Genomic DNA, 12,149 nt, shown 5'->3' on the forward strand with positions numbered 1-12,149 from the left:
TCTATTTATTCATTTTATTTATTTAATTATTTATTTATTTATTTATTTATAACTCTAAGTGGAAAAAATTTAAATAATAGTAGTATCAACTCAGTAGATACTAGGGAGAATAGGTGATGAAGTGTAAAAGTATATGTACTTCTAGTTGGTATGTACAAATTGCCATCTTAAGTGTGAGAAACTTCTGTCTAGTGACAGTAACTTTCTTAGCAAGACTGAAAACTTATATGTATATATGTATAATGCAAATAATTGATAAGTCATTCAAATACATGCCAGCATTTATTTTAAATAAGCTATTAAGAATTTTATGTAATTTTACTATAAATTAAATCTTAAAATATGGTATCTTGTTTTAATTTCAACTTAGTAGTCCTTTCTGTTCCCCGAGCTGAGTTGTACTATATAAGTACTAGTTATTCTTTGGTCTTCAAGTTAAAACTATATTGACGTTATATAATCTAGAAAAATTACTAATCTGGCTTGGCCGTGACCCCAAATGAGCCAGATTAAAGACGTTTCACTGTTTAAGCCCACTTCACTTAACAATTGACATTAAATTTAAAGACATTAGTCATGTAGACTAACCAGCTGGTCAATGAATGCAGAAAGGTAGTCTTTTCTGCCAATTTAGAAAGGTCAATATGTACAGTTATGTCTACAAAACTATTCACAATTTTCACATTTTTTGTGTCAATTGTTTATTATTCCAATTGTATTGTGTTTCAGATCACTAAATCCCACAGTTCCTTCAACATACCTTTCAAAAGCAAACCCAGCTCTAACACCAGTTCGAAGCAAAGCTATTCTGTACTGAAGTCATCGATGGTGAAAAATCCCACCTCCCTCAAGTTCGGTGGATTGCAGAAAGTCAAAGGAACTGATGCTAACTCAAAAAAACGAAAGAATAACGTTGACGACGTACCTGATTTGTCTTTTCAAAAGAGTGTGAAAAAGAGAAAATTTCCTCATATAGAAAACGAAACAAAACCAGATTCCAGCAGAGGTAGATTTGGTGCATGCAGGTCTGAAGTTAGTTTTAAAGATTTTGCAGGCAACAAAGAAATTTTGAGGGTAAGAATAGTTATATCGGCATTTGTAAACACATTTTAAATGATTCATCAGCATACATTTGTTTTGTAAATATAGCAGGATTCCCACAGACAGGGAATACTCTGAGAATTGGAAAAGGTGTCTTCAAAACAGTGAAAAAAACAGGGAAATTGATAAAGTATTAGTTACCAAACTGGGTTAGTAATTTTTAATGTCTTAAAACTATAGTCTGTGTTTAAATCAAAATTCATGCAAAGTTAAAAACACATCTGTTTTTATCATTAATCAAACCTAAGAGAAATAATCAATGAATCAACTGTGTATTGATTTAATATTTTGAAGCATGATCAGATGTCAGTAATGTAATTGTTTAAAATTTTGATCAAATATTGTACGTAGTTGTATATTACAGACTGGTTGTATTGCATTGATGGAGATGATAACAGTGCAAACAGTGTGCAGGAAAATATTCCATGGTCAATTGTACGTGTTATGTATTGATTTGTTAAGTATTAGTAGTTTATATAGTTACTCGCCAGACATGTGTAACATCTAACCTTGGTAAAGAGCAAATTAATGTATTCTCATGTTGCACATACATTTTTAATACAAAACTTGGATACAAAATTTAACTTATAATTCTTTAAAATAATGACGAGCTTAATAAATACATGCAAATTATATTTTCTGCCACAGATGGCAGCACCTTAGTTGTTACACATTTCCTTGCCTTGACTTCCGTAGCATTCACGAAATTACTCCCACCACTGCCGTAATGGAGAACTAAGATGTTACACATGAACAATGTTTGGCTGAACACGGAAAGCAGGGAAACTGTTACTGTTACAGGAGCTGTCGAAGGTTATCCTTCACGTAGCTCAGCCGAACATTTATTCCACGCTGGGGATATCTCCCCCACGGGGCCTGCTGCTAACAGGTCCACCAGGGTGCGGTAAGACGCTGCTAGCCGAGGCCGTGGCTGGGGTGAGTCAAGACGTATCGGTTCAAAGAAAGTTGCACAACTGTGTAAGAACTATAAAATCAATTATGTGCAGTGCATTGTGGATTACGTACATTCAAATATTTTACTGCATGGAAAATGAGAAAATGTTCAATCAATCTATTTTTGAATGTTGGCGAACATAAAGGATGTTATTTATGAATATTAAGTTCTTTAAATGTTCCAGGAGTTTACAGGGTTTCCAAAACATTTCCAGGAGAAATAGGCATTTCAAAATCTACCTACTACTGTAGGCTGTACCAAAAGAGAATTTTTTTACTAACCATCCTTTACTATGAACATGTAATTGTTCACCCTTGAAAAAAAAAAAAAAAATTATTTCATTATAACCATCTTTTGTAATAAACAATTTATTTAGCATTTAACTCCAGTGTAATTTCCAGGGACTGTGAAAATATTGTGTATTAATTAGAGTTTTGTATTAACAGGGATTTATTAATAAGGTTTCACTGTAAACAAGATTTTTTTGCAGTGAAATGTTTTCGGGATTACGGCCATGCAGGATTAGCTATTTTGTCAGATTATTAAACATAGATATAGTTATAACTAGAATACCTATTAAAATTAATATACAGTGCAATGGTATTTTAAAAAAGTTGTAATGAGCTGCTCTATTGAAATAAAAAATTTAGATGAGCATTACTGGTTAAAAAGGTCTCTTAGCTGTTTAGTCAGAGATTCAGATCTATTAAAAAAAATGTTCCCAAAACGTGAACTATAAATCACTAGAAAACCGGAATATTTTTACTGAAATTAAAACTGACAGTAATGATAATATTTGTGATTATTTCTAGTAATATAAACAGTTTTGTGTCATTCTGCGTGTGTGGTCACACGGAGTTGTGATGCCTAGTTTCTGTTGGCAGGAACTGAACGTGCTGCTGCTGAAAGTGTCTGCCTCGGAGCTGGTGTCGGGAGTGTCCGGCCAGTCGGAGGAGCGCATCCGGGACCTCTTCAAGGAAGCCGTGTCGCTGGCTCCGTGCGTCCTGCTGCTGGAAGAAGTGGACGCCATCACGCCCAACAGGCACACGGCCCAGCGCGAGATGGAGAGGCGCATTGTTTGTCAGCTGCTCTCCTGTCTGGATGGTGAGTGGCGAGTGCGTTAGTTCGCCCAATGTTGCGACAATAGATTAGCCATACTGATAGGAGGGAAAATAAACAGCTTGAGAATTTTGCAATAGCAAATGTGCACCTATTTTTTTCTAATATAATCATTGCAAGCTTCATTCAATGAGTATTTATCTAATTTTTCACCATTATTCAGGTATGATGTTTGTAAAAGAACATAACTACGATTGTTCTCATTTGATTTTATTGGTTTCAGTATTCATTTTGTTATGGTAACAACCATGTTTTCATGATCAGATTGTTATTAGCATGATTTCCAATGGCAAACACTAGTTTGGTTACTGTTGTGTTGATTAGCACTGTTTTCTGGGTATAAATTAGGATGTCACTACTGTCACCAGGAGTACTAGGAAACCAGTCGGTTGAATATAGTTGTTACAAAACTTAAATTCATGGCTCATGTAGAGATCTTACCACATAATAATTAATTGTATTTAAAAGCAAATAAGCATATACAGATAACACAGGCCTCAAAGTAGGTAACTTTTTTTTTTCTCACTAAAAGACACTTGTTCACCTACATTTCGAAAGAAGTAACTTGTGTCACTTTTTGCCAGTTATTTAGTTACTGCATTTACCACATTAATGTGAAATTAATACAGTAGAGCAGGGCTGCCACCACTTTGAAAACAATATCCTTGATTGAAATGTGAAATATCCTGTAATATCCTTGTTTTGAATATAAAATATCCTGAAAAATCCTGTACATTAAAAAATACAAAAAAAAATATGCAATTTTTATGAAAATTACTTGATAATAATGTACGTAACTATACTTCAATCAAAACAATTCAATTTTTAACACTTTATACAAGTATTTACACACACACGTAGCCTACACTTCACCACTGGCAGTATTTAAATATCACTTTTTCAGATGTTTTGCCCTATTCCTCATTTCTTCTGTTGGCTGGAATTCTGCCATATTCTTCCTATAGCCCGTCCCACTCTTAGATTGCAGTACACGGCTTATGGCGCGCGCTGTTGCCAAATCTCTAACACATTACGAATTTCAGGAGATGCGTGTCTTTGTAATTTTGGATCGAACAAGAAGCATTTTAAGAAATCATATCGTAATTTATAATATTTTATACTATTACACATATAAATTTGTAATAATGCCACTTTTATGTAAATTTCAAATAAAAACTACCTATTGTAGACGAAATTTTCTTATAGTTTTCTTTTCTGTTCTAAAAATCCCATATATATATAATTATATATATATCACATTTTCATGGGCCCGATAAATGCCATATTTTTGGACAAGTCATGTCCAAAATGATAAATAAAATACGGTAATGGAAATTCTCGGTCGAATAAGTTATGGGAAAAATCCGAACAATTGGTTCGAAATGGGGAAGATTTTTTGAAAAACAGAAAAATCGCAACAACTCCCATAATATGAATAATATCGAATCCGTTTTAACGTATGATAACTCGGATTACCTAATGCCGAAAAATGTTTTCTAAATACATTTTTGATACGACCAGCCATAACTGCATGGGTTCGAAGAAAAAAATTTTCACCGGACAAAAAAACGTAACTGCCTTAGTAGACACCTTATCAAATCTGTTTAAATTGTTTGTAATAATATCATAATTATTTTCCAAAACTTTGTCTAAAACAATGTTTGATAAGATGCTTGGTGAGAAGGATAGAAAAATAATTCAAAATTTTGTACCATGATCGCTATTAAATTCCTTCGTATTTATTTCATACATTTTAAATATTATGTTCAAGAATCGATTATAATATTTTTTGTTGACTAAGGAAGCCATGTATTTTAAATTGCTTGTAGGACAGAACCCCACTTATCTAAACACACGACCCTGTTTCCTCTTACGACGGCAGCGCGCGCTCTTGTACTGATAAGACACATCTTTAACAGCTATTTCCACGGAAACTGTAGAAGCAATTGAGATGAAACTGCTTTTAAAAAATAATTCAATTCATTGTGAACATTTTTCTCGCTTTCGTCCCCCATCTATCTTTAATAGAAAATTTTTTTTTCCGCGGGTCAACTTTTTGATGTGTCAGTTTGTGAGAAAATGCATTTCAATATATTAAAAAAATTATTTAAGTGAAACCTGTACAGTTTTTGTCTTAACATTTGTTCGGTGGCATCCTAAGGCATTAATTTACTAATAAAAAAAATCTGAATGAAATACACATGTAGGTTTTCTTTTTTTGATGTGAAACATATCGGAATACTTCAAAACAGTTCGCAGCGAATAAGTTATGTTTTTTAATTTTTTCGGACACTTAAAATATTGTTAAGTATTCAAAATAAGCATTGCCTGATGCGTATTTTGATTCTATACAATATGAAAAAAAGCTTGGTCCAAAAATTAAAATTTTAAATTTCGTTTGATATTTGGCAACAACGCACGAAGAAACAAGGACAGTGCTAACGGCAATTGGCGTGTGTTAGAGAGAGAGAGAATGCGCCCATTTACTTCCATACTGCAATCTAAGAGTGGGATGCTCTATAGAAGAGATATGCAACAAAGCATTTAGCTTTGGCGATTCAAGACATGACCTGTGCGCTGACTTGATAAGGTTGAGCTTACTAAATATCATTTCCACCCCTGCATTGCTGTGTGGAAGAATAAGCATTGCCTTTGCAAGTTTACAAAGCAGTGGAAAACATGTTTTCCCATTAATTTCATACTGTGACACTTTATGCCAGGCCTGCCACCAAATTAGGTTCCTAAATCCTCATTACAGCATTTAAAAATCCTGTAAAATTTATAGCCGTAATTGACATAATTTATTTTTCGTAGTAATTTTAAATATACATTGCATTCCAAAACATAATTTAAAAAAATCAAATGAATGTCAAAAAAAAATTATGATTTGCCACTTACATTACAAAACTAATAGTTGGTATCACAATAAAATGAAAAGTAATTTAAAAATTACTCTTCAGTATAGGCTTTGGTGCTTTTCTTATTTTTAAACTTTAAATACATCCATACAACTGAAGTTATTTACAAGTTTAAAAAAACAAATGTATTTCACATCATTAACTAGCTACTTTTTCATGTTCTGCTACTTTTTCATGTTCTGTGCTCTTTTCCGCATCTCATCAGTGGGCTTGAAAGCCAGACCTGCAGATGTTCTCATTCTGCAATGCAACAGTGCATTTAACATTGGTGATTCCATTGACGATCTGTGAACTGTTTTAACCATTTTGAGATTGCTGAAAACCCTTTCCACAGCAGATTTTCTCCAGTTGCAGCACCACTCAAAGCCATTACTTTGTACATATGAGTTTCAACAATCTCAGATGGAAATAACCTTGCTAACACTACAACCTGCCTAGTGACTGTAACATCAGTTGATTCATGAATCATCAGTGTGAAAAATTGTGTTTTCATTGCATCTAGGTAAAAATCTGCAGCTGATGTACCCAAAGATTGAATAATTATCTGGCTAGTTTTAGTGCGAGAACAAGGAAAGTTTCTTGCGATTTCACTATCTGGAAACATTTGTGGGACAAGTTTCGTGAAATTATCACCGAGTTTCACAGATAAATTGTTTTCACAAACGAAGTTCACCCATAACAGTTGCGCATCAATTATATTGTTTGGTTTGGTTACAAAACTCGTCAAAGAACAACTCTGATCAGCAGCTCGTTGGTTTTTTGCATGAACTTGCGTCTTCAAGCCGCCCTTTGTCACGTTCAGTTCCGAGTTGCAAGTCGAACAAACGGCGGAAATTTCCGTTTTGCCACGCCTCAACCATTTCAATTCTTGCTCCCATTCTTTACGATAACGCTGTTTATAAAGTGACCTGTCCGGCAAATCCTTTCTTTTTTTCTCCATCACAATCAGCTAAGACCAAAACTACTACTTAAATCACGTAAGAAGTTTGTAAACAAATGCCGCACCTAAAACAATGTAATGGCAAAAAAGACCAATGTTTACTGACGCCATGACACTTCTTAGCGTTTAACTTAACAAACAAAAAACATTTCCCCCGAAACCAAAGATATTGAACTTCATGAAATTTGGGAGTAAATGTTTTTGGTTTGTGGTTAAACGATTGGAAGTTCCATGGCGCTACACAATATGTGTGTGTTTGCTTTACTGTTGGATGCTTGTATGGTTTGACAACTTCAAATTGCGAAATTGGTAGTTGAATGTAAATATTTACACGAACGAAATTCAAATATGAAAATATCGGCGAAGTGTCGTAAATATCCGTGAATGTCGCCGTTTATCCGTTAGTCCGTTTTAAGCTTCAAATATCCGTGAAAACGGATAAAATCCGTAAAAACGGCAGGCCTGCAGTAGAGCATTGATTATCTGAAACAATTCAAGACCAAAAATCGGATAACTGATTTTTCACTTAACCAATCATATACAAAAAAAAAATTTGTACCATTGTCAAATGAACAATATGTATGAAACAAAGAAACAGTGAAAAAAAATTTTATTAATTTTTTACAATATTTTAAAACTTTTATTTTATTTTAGTGGTATTGTTCCTCTTGCAATTCATAGTTTTGCTAATGTGAACATTTAAAACCAATTACTGGTGGTGTCTGAAAGTTCTCCGTACAACTTAATAGTTGCTTCATTTGACCATGAAAATGTTTTATATAAAACCCCAGTTGGTACTGGTGACAGAAGAGCTTTTGCCACTGCCTTGCAGTCCACATAGCAGTTACCACACACATTTGTAAAATCAAAAAGAAGGATTAATGATGAATAATTAGACACAGAAGAAGAAAGGGCTTCAGAGGAAATAATGAGCAACTTGATGAAAGAAGGAGCATCAATTAAAACTGGTGAAGTGGAGATTAATTTTTTGAAGTGACAAGTGTAAAATTAAAAAAGGAGACAGCTCAGAAGAACATGGAGAAATTGGAGTAGCACTAGATAAGCTTGAGACTGTGCATAGTGTAAAGAAAAGATAAGCTTGAGACTGTGCATAGTGTAAAGAAAAGATAAGCTTGAGACTGTGCATAGTGTAAAGAAAGAAACATGCTGTAAACAGAATTCATTGAATAAAGAAAATAAAAATAATACATATGTATACTGTTACGATTTATAATGTGGGGGGAACTATGTTTGTAAGGGAAATCCCAATTAAGTTTTTTTCACAGTTTTATTAATTACTAATATTTACATTAATAATAAATAATTGTATTTCATGCTCCTGTCCACACACACATTCTCATGCCACTCAGCCTCTGCACTCTCACGATCCAGTGGAACTCCACGTCACACCACTCTCTGGTTGCATGGGGGGGGGTCTGTCTCACCCTCTTCGCCGATGTTGCACTTCCCTTCACTCGCGGAACTCTCTGAACGCTCTGAACTTGCTCGGTACTAAGTACTAGTCGATCTCGTCTTTCCAGAACTGACAAGAGCGGCTAATGACGAGTCAAATCATTCCCGGCTGACCCAATGCTCTGGCACGTGACACGGTGCGTGGTGCCCGTGGTCATGCAGGGTCACCAGCCACCTTCGAACCTGGCCGAACCTGGCGCGTGTCGCGGTCCTGTCTGTGTTCATAACAATACTATCTGATATTTTTTCTAAAAGATTTAAGATTGATTAGCTAAAATTGAAATGACAACTTTATGGTAACTATTTCTTATGTTTTGTTGTGTGGAAATTATCATTTGTTCATCTGGAATTTTGAGAAGTAAACTCAGTGTTGCTTGAAGAAACTGTGAAATTAATCCAACAATCCTTTGAAATGTCGTTAGAGTAGAAAGTTTCTATGACTGCATAAAATAAACATTTAATTCAGACAAATTAAATTTTTTTATTTAAAGACCTAAAGTAATATTTAATTTTTGTAAGATTAGTATATTTATTATTACATTTTTCTTATCTTTACATTGATTAAAATCATGCTGAAAAAACAATGTAGTTATAGCATTATAATTATCTTGGCAAAGAAAAATACGGCACGAACTTGTGTACAAAGAGGAAGTTAAATTTTCCATCTTGTTTCAGAGCTTGTTTATTCAGCATACCTAAATCTTTCTATACATATTTGTTATTGTATGTAATATTTATTGCATAAGTTTGTCAATATTTTTGAAAGAGAATCTCTATGTCATGTTTTTATGTTCACATTAAAAAAAAAATTAATCCACTTTTGCAAACTTAATGGGTGATAACAGTTAATGTAATCATTTTATGACTATTACTATGGTTCGTATTTTCGTTGGTAATAAATAAAAACTTTTAATTAACCCTCTACAAAAATTTGTAAAAACTTTCTTTCAGTTCACTACATTTAGAAGTATAAATGAGTGTAGTAAATAAATAAAATAGATATATTATGCATGCATATGCTTATTAACTGTTGAACGATGTGTGGCGTGTTCCTAGATTTGGGCCGCAGAGAGCAAGGACAGCACGTGCTGATAATCGGGACCACGAATCGTCCCGACTCCATCGATCCAGCTCTTCGTCGAGCCGGAAGGTTCGACACGGAGCTTGCTCTCGGTATTCCCGACGTGGAAGCTCGGACGGAGATTCTCAGGACCGTGTGCAAGTCCTTGAAGCTGGAGCCACAGTTTGACTACGAGAGAATGGCGAGGCTCACGCCTGGATACGTTGGTGCAGATCTCACCTCGCTAGCGAGGGTGGCGGCCATTAATGCATTCTTCAGGTACTGTGTTTACTTGACTGCACATCTAAAAAAGTGTCAAAAACAAACAAAGCAAATAAAAAATTATTGCTTTATTTTGATTAGTTTGCAATAGGGGTGTGCGGGAATAGGTTTTTGTACTGCGGGAAATTTTCGGGAAAAATAAATTATTCCAGCGGGAAACGGGACGGGATCGGGAAAATTAAAAAAAAAAAAAAAGCAAATTTTTAATTATAATATGAGAAGATCATTTAAACGTTTCTTGCAAAGTTAGTTGTTTTTTTTTTGCTGCTATTTCTTTTGTCTGCTTCACTTGCTTCAGTGGCGACTTCATATTTTTTAGCATCCTCAAATTCTTTTTTTATAGAGGTATGTTTATTGAGATGTCTTAGTAATCCAGACGTGGTCGGGATCCCGCACACCCCTAGTTTGCAATAATAAGTGACCTGAAAAAAGTAAAATGTGATAAATCACAGAATGGTAGGACTGCGGGTTCAAGCCTAGATATGACGTTAGGGAAAGTCTTAAGTTGTTTTGCTGTTTAAAATTTGGGATGCACAAAATTAAGTTATTCAAAGGAAATGAAACTAACCTTTACTTGTTGAGGATACAAGCAAGATATATTTTTTTCCTGTACTGTTAGATGTGATGAAAGTGAATAGAAAACAGTATTCAAGTTCTTACCAGTAATTTAAGTAGTGATTTTTTTTTATGTACAAGTTGTATCATTTATGTGTTTTATTCTTGCAGGTATTTTGAAAATAACAGGCAGACTTTAGGCTCAAAAATGGATAAAAATCAAAAGAAGTGTAACAACTCGTCTGATATGGAAATATCGGACGAAGATTCAGCTGCCATCACAGGCAACGGGGATTGTGCCGTGGTTGACGGCGAAGCGAGGAAGGAGAAGTCGGCGGGGAACGCAGCGGAAGAGAATCTCTGCGGCTGGCTGTGCAAGCAGCCCCCGCTGTCGGACAAGCAGCTGGAGGGCTTGTGCATAACGACGCAGGACTTCTCCGTGGCCCTGAAGAAGGTCTGCCCGTCCGCCAAGAGGGAGGGCTTTGCGACGGTTCCGGACGTGACGTGGGAAGACGTGGGGGCTCTGCACGACATCCGGCAGGCCTTGCAGATCGCCATATTGGTCGGTAACTGCTGCTCCTACTATGCCCTTTCTCTGTTCTTCTCGTAGTTTCTGTGTACTCGGCTCTTCTTTCTGGCCTCGTACCTTTCTTCTCTGAGCCTGGAGAAACTTGTGGCTGAGCTTGAATTCTAGGGAAGAACAGTGGAGATTTTTGTTTCACCCAAAACAAATACCTATAATAAATATTTTAATTACCTTAACCTTTACCCAATTAAGTTTGCATGTGGGTTAGGTTTTGTTTAAGGAATTGAATGCCAAAAATTATTATCAGTTTTCTGCTAATAGGCTGTGTCAGACTACTTGGTAGCATTACAAGTTACAAAATATTATTACAGGATGATTCTGAACTTAAATGCCCTATATTCTTGTGTCCTAGTGTCCTATAGTTCACTCTCTAATTGGTTTTTAAAGCTCATTTAATATTTTTCTGTAATTAATATAACTATTGTATTTCACATAATTTTATATTTATAATTTTGTATTTCTTTAATTTAGATTTTTTATGTTTCGGCAGTTACCTTTTTCTGAAACATCTAGTAAGTTTTATAGGAAAATATAGTAATTTATATCTTTGAAGGTATGAACTTTTAGACACTGTAGGTATTTTCTTAAATAATTAATTTTTATTGGTGTGTTTATAAATATGTGGCTTTATATAAACGTCTTGGTCACATAATAGGTTGAACTTGCATTTGATTGCCATGGTCAGTGACGTGTCAACCTGCAGCGCTAGGAGGCGGAGGGAAGTTCAGCAGCCGTGCGGATCGGATGTGTCTGTGTGCGCACAGGCGGAGTAATATGCGAGGCGAAAAGATGGTTTTACTCACTGGGGGTCCGCGACAATGGATTGTGCGTGAATGTGCCGGAATAAGTTAAAGACTGTGGCTTTTAATGTAATCTACGTATTAACTATTAAGTGATACTTTTAGGCGTAGCACGGAATTAAACTACCGCAACTGGCTGTAACATGGTAGAAAACTGTATCAGTGCTACATTTCGAGTGGCTTTCAAGTGGAGCCTGGTACTTGCTGACTTACCCTGTGGTCCGAGCATACAAGAGCTTGGGTCGTGACTCTGTTTTCAGCTGCCTTGTCCAGTACCAGGAAAAACTAAATCTGTGACACGAACGCAAGCGACTTCAATCTGTGACGAGAACTAACGCGTAACTACCGTTGTGGTATACA

At 35.3% G+C, this 12,149-nt stretch overlaps 1 protein-coding gene across 2 annotated transcripts in view; it reads left to right on the forward strand.

Annotated features, from left to right (window-relative positions):
• LOC134538417 (nuclear valosin-containing protein-like) overlaps positions 1–12,149 on the forward strand; it is a 73,419-nt gene that overhangs the window by 28,486 nt on the left and 32,784 nt on the right. For both annotated transcript variants that reach the window (XM_063379720.1, XM_063379721.1), the window contains exons 6-10: positions 730–1,074; positions 1,903–2,037; positions 2,941–3,160; positions 9,563–9,845; positions 10,575–10,965. In XM_063379720.1, the coding sequence (XP_063235790.1) occupies positions 730–1,074; positions 1,903–2,037; positions 2,941–3,160; positions 9,563–9,845; positions 10,575–10,965 (1,374 nt within the window). The remainder of the gene's footprint in view (positions 1–729; positions 1,075–1,902; positions 2,038–2,940; positions 3,161–9,562; positions 9,846–10,574; positions 10,966–12,149) is intronic.

The sequence above is a fragment of the Bacillus rossius genome, chromosome 13 (genome assembly GCF_032445375.1).
Source record: "Bacillus rossius redtenbacheri isolate Brsri chromosome 13, Brsri_v3, whole genome shotgun sequence".
Lineage (NCBI taxonomy): Eukaryota > Metazoa > Arthropoda > Insecta > Phasmatodea > Bacillidae > Bacillus > Bacillus rossius.